This window comes from Nanorana parkeri, unplaced genomic scaffold (assembly GCF_000935625.1).
Source record: "Nanorana parkeri isolate BGI_ZX_2015 unplaced genomic scaffold, ASM93562v1 scaffold21, whole genome shotgun sequence".
NCBI classification, from domain to species: Eukaryota; Metazoa; Chordata; class Amphibia; order Anura; family Dicroglossidae; genus Nanorana; species Nanorana parkeri.
In genome coordinates, this window is record NW_017306289.1 from 1,449,312 (window position 1) to 1,459,307 (window position 9,996).

Sequence of the window (9,996 nt, forward strand, 5' to 3'; positions counted from 1 at the left end):
GGGGGCGAGTTTTGGCTTTCATGTCACTTTAATAGTAAGTAAGCCGGTAGTTTGAATGCCGGTAGTTTGAATGAAGGATAACGGGGAATTTATTGTATCAAAAATCATAACAGCGACACATCACTGTTAACAAGTTAAAGCACATAACTGTACATTTCGCTTTCAGTATTAATATCCTAAATAAAAAGGAAAGTAAAATACATATCTATATACTGTGTATACACACAATATGCATCATAAATGAAATCCTTTTTATAGGATGTCAACTGCAATACATAATGTATATGCAACAATCTGTGGAATGATAGTGTATATGCAAAATATATAACCAGCAATCAGCTACAGCAGGGGTAGCAAACCTCCGGCCCTACAGCTGTGGTGGAACTACAAATCCCATGAGACATTGCAAGATACTCGCAGCCACGACTCCCGACGAGAGATGCATCATGGGATTTGTGGTTTCACCACAGCTGGAGGGCCAGAGGTTTGCTACCCCTGAGCTACAAGAGTACGACTTAATGGGACACCGAATACTATTAAATGTGATGATTTCCACTAGTTTTCCTTTGACCCATGAGCACTTCTAGTTCCAGAGATCTGTTTGCAGTTCTCAGTAGCTTCATATACATTTTTTAATGCCATTTATGTATTATAGAGCAGGGGTGTGGAATTCCTATTGCCCGACGCCCGGGAAATGCAGTTTTGGGAGCAGGGCGGGCAGTTTTGTTTGTACATGTAGCCCTGCTCCGGACAAGCAGAGCTAAATGTACAGTGGGAGCCGCCACTCGTTTTTATACAAGTGATTTGATCATATCACTTGTATCAAATCAAGCAGCAGCAGCAGCGATCGAAGCCGGCCTCCTGGCCAGTCAGCATTGAGCCGGCTCAAGGTCACTGCCGTGATGGACTATAAATTTCCTTACGGACTAGTAAGCAAGCTTAAAGCGGTGGCTACTTCACAACATGCACAGGGACCACGGGGAACAAAAGTAGCCACCCTCCCGAAAGAAGGACAGTGTCGGCATCAATTCAGAGATGACTTGAGGATCAGTCACATTTTTTACAGTACACCATTCCAACCCTTATCAGCAGGCACTGTTTTAAAGAAGATGACAGGGCTATTCAGAAAAGGGTGAAGAGTTTGGAGAAGGCAGGAGAAGTGAACAAGCTAGGCCAAAAAAGCTGATTTTGACAAATTCAACTCACTTTCCAGTTCAGCTATGCTGTCCTAGATAATTCACTTCTCCTGCCTTCTCCAATCTCTTCACCCTTTTCTGAATAACCCTGTAAAATGTTTGCCTGTTTAAAAAGTCGACAATTTGCATGAGGTGTACTTGATCACATAACTGTAAAACCAGAGATCTTAATTGATAAAGTAGAACAATAATGAAGTCCTACAGAGATCTGCAACTGCTACAATAATATGAAAATAACAGGTGGCACACTAACTGTGTCTAACAGCACATGAAGCCAACGCAGTAGGTCCAAGCCAAGTTATAAGACCTTAGTCAGCATTTCTGTGCTCTTAGCTACAACAAACCATGACTGGCAGACTGTCCAACAGCTCTCTCAGACATGCAAGATGATCCATTGAGTATCTTAAGGCATACTGATTCTACACTATCCGTCTCCCTCTCTTCTCAAGTGTTTCAAGAAAAATGTGAAATTCAAGTACATTCAAGAACAAGCAGATGAAGTAAAGCTCAGCAAGGTTTTCCAGCGCCAAGCTCATAGTATGCTACAAGTAGTTGGAACTCATACACCCCACCCAGCTTATTAGAACATGTTTTGATAATAGACGTTCATGGTAAAGTGAAAACAAAAACCTCTACAAAGTGATTTGAATAATGAAAAAAAAATGCAAAATAATGCATTATACGAGATCCCATTCACACTGAGCGTTTTGTAGTGTGTTTTCCGCTCAAAAATCACTCAAATATGAAGTTCAGTGTAGCTCTTCCAATTGGATGTCAATGGAGATGTTCACATCTTGCAGCTCAATGTCTCCCATAGCTTGTAGCTGAAGCTTGAAGCTCAAACATGAGCTATTTCTTGGAGGATTTCATGCTTCTTCACCCCAATAGATTTCAATAGTGTAGCTCTGGCGATTTTGCGTGAAATTGTAGCACAATGTCATGCTACACAAGTGTCACTTTTGCCCAGAAATGACATGCTCCACAGAAGCAGGAAGATTATGACACATCAAAGACTGCTTTTGATTGGATACACCCCCAATGTAGCAGCTACAAGGTTCCTGTAGTAAACTGCCAAAAGAAGCGCTACGTAGCATGTCAAAATGTGCACTGTAGCTCAAAGTCGCTCTGCTCAAAATCAGTGCTGAAAAAGCATTTACTTTGTTGTAGCTCAGTGTGAATGGGGTGTAAAAGAGGGGCCATATTACATTAGAAACATTGTAGCTGAGGAGCTTTCGAAGCTGGGGATTCTGCTGATACTCTGATCGCTGCAAAAGGCAGGAACGAGGAAGCGACTGACAAAAAGAATTAACTGCTATTAAAGTACAAACATTTCTGGGCGATTTTACACTTGTGAAAGCTAGAGACAGAAAGGGGACACCAAAAAGGAAAACGTTTGAATCATGTCTGTTATGTAACACAATTCACTATTTCCATTTGTTGATGAAATCACTTGTTCACTTACATGATGCCTACATCAGATACGCATAACAAAATATGAACCCATTTCTAAGGAAATAGACTGTAAAAACTGCCAAAGCCAGCGAGTGATGGCATCACACTTTCCACATGTATACCACTAGCGTACAGAGATTTACAGTGAATATATCATGTACCGGGAAACAACCTTCTGTTAACAGCAGGGTAAGCATTGTGATTCCAACCTTCATTTTCTTACATTTACGGAAGCGCAGAGTATGCAGAAGTCTCCGTCTGCAGAGTCAATAGCTATAGACCTCCAAACTTCATGTGGCCTTCAGATTGGCACAGCAGTGCGTAGAGAGCTTCATGGAATGGGTTTCCATGGCCGAGCAGCTGCATCCAAGCCTTACATCACCCAGTGCAATGCAAAGCGTCAGATGCAGTGGTGTAAAGCACTCCGCCACTGGACTCTAGAGAAGTGGAGACATGTTCTCTGGAGTGACGTATCACGCTTCTCTGTCTGGCAATCCGATGGACGTGTCTGGGTTTGGCAGTTGCCAGGAGTACGGTACTTGCCTGACTGCATTGTGCCAAGTGTAACGTTTGGTGGAGGGGGGATTATGGTGTGGGGTTGTTTTTCAGGGGTTGGGCTTGGCCCCTTAGTTCCAGTGAAGGGAACTCTTAAGGCATCAGCATACCAAGACATTTTGGACAATTTCATGCTCCCAACTTTGTGGGAACAGTTTGGGGATGGCCCCTTCCTGTTCCAACATGACTGTGCACCAGTGCACAAAGCAAGGTCCATAAAGAAATGGATGAGCGAGTTTGGGGTGGAGGAACTTGTCTGGTCTGCACAGAGTCCTGACCTTAACCCGATAGAACATCTTTGGGATGAATTAGAACAGAGACTGCGAGCCAGGCCTTCTCGTCCAACATCAGTACCTGACCTCACAAATGTGCTTCTGGAAGAATGGTCAAACATTCCCATAAACACACTCCTAAACCTTGTGGACGCCTTCCCGGAAGAGTTGAGCCCTGGGTTCACACCTAGGCTGCCCGTTTGTACAGGCGTTAGCAGCATGCGGTTATTTGCGCGTTGTGCACATTTGTATGCATGTTTTAAAGTGCGTGCAGGAAGACGTGCATTTTGATTGGCAGCTCATAAACCATTGTGGGCAATGGAAGGACGCGTGTATAAACGCACAAAAACGCTCATGAAAATGTGCAACATGCTGCTGTTGCGCGTTTTTGGTTATTTCCAATGAAGTCTAAGGGGAGGAAAAGCACTTTCAACTGCCCAAAGAAGCTCCTGGCGTCTGGCGTTTTCCTGCTAAGCGTTTTTCTGCTTAGGTGTGAACCAGGACCATTGAAAATCATGGGATTTCTTGTGTTGGGCAGTTAAAAAACTCCCAGGTGTGAACCAGGGCTTAAGCTGTTCTAGCTGCAAAGGGTGGGCCAACTCAATAATGAACCCTACAGACTGAGGCCTCGCTCACACCTGATGCAGTGCTTTCCGGTTTCCGATTCTGGCCAGAACGCACTGCATCGCAGCCGGCTCACTTTTTTGGGGTGCAGGAGGGGCCGTGGCAGGCCATTGAAGTGAATGTGATCGGCCACAATGCGATCGGCCACGTGGGATCGCAAGGCTCATTATGCCTTGGTCCGGTGCGATCAAAAGAGTGCTCGCAAAATTTTGAACGCACCGTACCAGACCGGACCGTAATAATGTGCCTTGCAATCCCATGCGGCCGATCACATTGTGGCCGGAGGGCGTGGCTATGGTGCCATTCACTTCAATGGCCCGCCACGCCCCCTCCTGCCCACAAAAAAAGTGAGCCGGCCGCAATGCAGCGCGTTCTGGCCAGAATCGGGCCGGAACGCACTGCATCCGGTGTGAACGAGCTACAAGACTGGGATGCCATTAAAGTTCATGTGCGTGTAAAGGCAGGCGTCCCAATACTTTTGGCAATATAGTGTATTTCTGTCATGAAAAGTTTCCTTTAGGAAGCAGGTACTCTACACTGAGCATGCTATACATTGACAAGACATCTGAGCATTACATGAAAAGATATCTTTGAAAGGGCCCATTCACTTCATTGTATTGCAATAATGTGTTCTAACATGCAAATGTTATTTGGTGATGCACCAAGTATAGGGCAATGCTTTGTGGTAGCACCCCATACATCTACTGAAGACACCTGCGCTACAGGCACAACGAGGGGAATTTATCAAAACTGGAGCAGACCAAATCTGGAGCAGCTGCGCATAGCAACCAATCAGCTTCTCTTTTTCATTTCACATTTTAACTGAGCAGACTAAAAAAAGAAGCTGATTGGTTGCCATGCACAGCTGCTCCAGTTTTGATAAATTCCCCCCCAATGTACTTTGTGCTAAGAGGGGAAAAATAGAGCAGTTTTTCCTGGCTTGTGTCCCATTTGCAGTGAATGGACTTGGCCAAATGCACAATTCAGCTTGCTGTAACGCATACATTACTGCTATGCTCCACAGCCTCAAAACGTCCTAAATCATCAGTCGTGCAGGATAAAAAACGTATTTGAAATGTGATAGACATGTATTGTTTGTTTATTGGAAGCTGCCATGTCAAACACTGAAATTCTAAATCAGTGTTGTCTACAAACAGCATAGGAAACTGCAGGCTTGGTTGTTGTGGCGTTTCATGTCCACAAATATATGCTGTAATCCTTTCACCCAATTGCTTCATGACTCACAGTTGTGTTTGCAGCAAGAATGTACACACTGACAAGTCACCAACACAAAGACACTCCCATCCAGGGCGCTGACACATCTTCCGTTTCTTGCTTAGTCGAGCACAGCCAATCAGAAGCAGCCACTTCACACACCTCTACAGTTCTCTATTTTTAGGGAAGGGACTCGTTTGTTACTGCACGTTGACTCACACAATGTGAAGCATAACTTACAAAACACTAAACAGTCTCTCAATACAGCAAAGACTTGAAACCAGGAAATTCATCTCTGCCCCTTCTACTAATGAATAAAAACAAAACACACACTTCATCAAACAGCCACCACCTCTAAGCGCATGACGGCAAAGAGAGATAAGGCACAATGCAGCACACACCTAAGTGTTAACTCTGCATTCCTGGAAACCATAAGAAAGCGCACGCACACACACACACACACACACACACACACACTTCAGTAAAGGTTCTGTCCAGATAGTTCACTTTCCAACATAAAGAATTGCATACTTAGGTTGTAAGCTAACTTACAAAAACAAACAAAGCCCAGTGCAAAATGTCACACGAAAGAAAAAGGGAAATACACATATCAGGTGATTTGATTACTTTTTTTGCACGTGGGCGACCGACTTGTATTCTAATTTCTCCAGCACAATCACAGGAACTCATGGTAGGGACATTTAGACACAAACAAGCGAACTAGACCTTTTACTAGGACTTCGTATCGTGCCGATTTTGAAATGTTTAACACTACTGCAAACGGTTATAAGACACCAAGACAGGCCTGATTGTTCTATGGGATCACTTTTCTGGCTCTGAAAGGGTTAGGTCTTAGGTTTCACAAAAAGAAGCTGCGATGACGCCTTCAGCTACAAAATCGATAGGCTTGACAACTGTATGATGCAGCCAGTTCCCCCTAACCTGCCTAGTGTGCATTTGGTTTTTTTCATACACAACAATTCCAGGAATTCCAACCAGGGAGGGACAGCAGTACAGAACACACAACTCACCTTTTCTGCTGATATGAACTGAGGCCAATTGTTGTCTCCGTCTGCAAACAAATAAAGAGCAGTCAGAATTTCCATATTGATCAATTGTAACATTGCTACAAACAGCCAACTACTGGAGCTTGGTAGCTCATCTTTTAAAAGACACTAATTTAGACCTTGCACAAGTGTATGAACGATTATATTTATAGAATGAATGAAGGGATTGGGTTCACATATCAACAATCTGCAGTAACCCTCAAAACCAAGCAGAAAAAAAACAAAAAAAACTTTTTTAGAAATAACCTGCTGATTTGTTTTTTATTTGCTTTGACATACAGTTTAAGAGCTTGTAAACACCATCTCCAGACCAGATTTGAATGAGTTTCTGGAATCGCGGGTATGTGCGCTTTTGATGCATTTCAGTGCATTTGCTTAGTCTTAATTTTATTTCTAGTGCGTTTACATGAATTTCAGTGTGTTCCAGACCAGACAATATAGTGCATGCTGTACTTTAAAAAAAAAAAAAAAGAAAAGTGTTCTGGGATGAACACAATGGTGTAAGGGCCCATTCACACCATGTCCGGATCAGATGCGGTACATTACATTTTTCTTCCGCACTAAAAGTGCATCCCAATGCATTTGTATGTGATTTTTGGGCTCTGTTTACACTGGTCCAGTCTGTTCCAGTGCAGGAAAAAAAAATGCTGAATATTAAATTTTTCCTGCACTGGAACGCAACAGGAGCTATGACATGGAGCAGGACGAGATTCATTTGCATAATGACATTACCCCCCAAAAAACAAAAGAAACGCACTGGAACGAGTCAAACGCACCGCATTTGCAGACACGCGTGCAGATCTAGTCCGGACATGGTGCGACAGGGCCCCGAACAAGCCTTACTTTTTACCATAGGAATGGCTTGACAAAAGTTAGTCACAGAATAGTCTCATCGATGGAGCCAGGCTGAAAATTTCTGTCCAAACAGCAACTGCAGGCCAATCAGCTGCATTCACTTCATGAATACAATAGGCACAGCCGGAGATTTGCCCATCTATGCTGTTTAAGCGGTGTTCCACAGGTTGTACCGAGAAGATTCTAATAGTATATGGTCAGCTTTAGTATGAGGCATAAATATGAGCAAATAGAAAACGCTGGGAAAATAGAAGATACCCTGGAATGTATTTTTCTGTGGTATGTATGTTTTTTCATTCACAATAATTACATCAAATGCAAATGGCACTACACATTAGTAGCATGCGCTACAGTATTTACCCAAGCAGAAAATTGAACAAAAGCTATTCTTGATGCACCCACACATCATAATCGGTGTCCTTATAGCTGAACCTCGGGAAAACCGCTATATAAACACTTGAAATTCATATATGGGAGTTGTTTTACCAGTAATTCTGTTCAGCCAATTTTATGATCCAAACAACCCTGTGAGACAGCACAGCCAGGTACTGCGCTCCTCGAGATCCCTCTAAAGCCTTGGCTCTCAACTGGTGGGTCGCGACACCGTGTTCAGTGGGTCGCCGTGTGCCTTCCACTGTGCTAGGTGAGAGGCTCCTCAGCTCCTCCGGTCAGTTCTCTTGCCAAGGAGCCATTCAAAATATGCTGCCCGGTGCAGAGTGTCTGCTTGAGGTGGGATGGGCTGGGGCTATGGCCGTGAGGGAGCTCCATCCATACGTACAACTCCCTTGCGTGTCCTGTAGAGGTGCCTGGACCGGAGTGATGTCACATTCTGGCTCCCGTCACCTCTACAGGGCACGCAAGGGAGATGTACAAGCATTGCACATATGGATGGAGCTCAATCATAGCACAGCAGCCCACACTGGACTCCAAGCTGAGGATCAACTCCAGCTCTCGTAAGGTATAGAGACTGGGTGGATCTATTAAATAGCATCCCAAACATACCTCCTACCCACAGTTTGATCACCCGCTTTGGAACATGCGGTACCGCAACCCTATGCGTACCATTGGAGTGCGACTTGGGTCGCAACTTAATGACCAAGGACGAATGTGGGTCCTGAGGTTACACAGGTTGAGAACCACTGCTCTAAAGACTACACTGCAGTCCTGCAATACAGCCAAGCCCATGGCCCACCAATGACTGAATAAAAGAGCAGCAGGACATTGAAACCTCCCCCTGGTCTTTAATTCACTCATTAGATGGACAACACCATGCAATGAAGCAGAGCAGAGGGGATTATAGGAGACTGACAAAGATTCAGGTATATAGTAGCTTATTGACAAAGTGTACTTAAAATGCAATTTCATACAGATCATCACTGTACTAAATGGTGGCTTTCTATATTCACCTGGAGTTGTGTAAAACACAAAATTATATGTCAACATGCATTTTGGTGCATTCCAGAGCAGAAAATGTAGTGCCTGTTGCAGTTTTTCCACATGCACTGGAACTGAACGCTGCGGTGTGAACTAGAGCCCAAAATACCATTGGAATACATTTTTGCTGCGTTCTTAAACTGCTCTGCATCTGCTCCGCACTTGGTGTGAAAAAGCCCTAACAGTTCAAGGTCCCCATCCAACAAAGCTGAACTAATGCCCTGCACCAATCTATACCTTCTCCACCATGTGCTCGATCAATGCGATCACTGCAAAAGAATTACTTTAGCAGGGATGACAACAGATTTCAGCAGTCATTCTTCCAGTAAAAAGTTCAAAGAAAGAAAAGAAAATCGAATAGGCTGCACATCGACAGCAGATTTTAGTATGTTAAGATTTTTACATTACACCATGGGCATAGTACCCAAGCCACAGTGGTCACTACAGGGTTATCAGCAGTCAACCAGTCCTGTGGACCTGAAGATTAAATAAGAACCTCCTACATGATGGGGTAATGGAAGGTCAAATCAACAGTCCTATTTTCAGGAGAAACATAGGGAGGAGCTGTTGAAGGGGACTCTTTGGGAAGCCCATAAGGCTGGTATTTGTGGAGATCTTATAGCAGGGCTGGAATAATCCCCAGAGCCAGGTAACCGATGCTCCTAAAAACTTAGCGCTGACACTTAACAAAGGTGTCCACGAGGCCAGGGATAATTCCCAAAGGGTTCTTTAAAATAACTACTGGGTATGGGCTAACAGTGCCCCTTGCCTACATCCATCAAGAAACACTGATTAAGTCTTTGATAGAATGGAGTGGATTTTTAAGGATGAGGTATTGTAGCATTTGGGATTGGGTAGCATTATTCTCAGATGAATCAGAGCTCTGCATAGTCAGTCCTCTGAGTACAAGGGTAAGTAACTTCTTGTTACCCTCATTCAAGATTCAAAATGGAACAAGACAGGGTGCCATCTGTCCGCCCAGATTTCTGTGCTTACGTTGGTGGCCCTTTTGCATGATCAGAAATAATCTTGACATCACAGGGGTTAAGATAGCTTTAATCCACCATAAAGTAGAACATGTACAAAAAAAAAAAAAACAACTGAAATTTCGTCAGTTACACTATCTCTGCCTGAAATGTTCCCCTTCTGGCAGGAACAAACATGCCAAATATACAAAAAGAAACAGAACATAAGTCTGTTCTGTGGAGCACACTTAAAGGAAAAATACTGGAGCATTAGATGAGAGGTCAATAATAGCCAGTAAGTACTGAGTGTGTCCAAAAGGGGCAGCACTGAGGTGGAAGGTGAAAGAGACTGGACGAGATT

The 9,996-nt window shown here is 43.8% G+C and overlaps 1 protein-coding gene across 1 annotated transcript in view; it reads right to left on the minus strand.

Annotated features, from left to right (window-relative positions):
* TMEM131 (transmembrane protein 131) overlaps positions 1 to 9,996 on the minus strand; it is a 151,225-nt gene that overhangs the window by 103,524 nt on the left and 37,705 nt on the right. Inside the window, 1 exon segment of the mRNA XM_018562803.1 lies at positions 6,346 to 6,386. Coding sequence (XP_018418305.1) covers positions 6,346 to 6,386 — 41 coding nt within the window.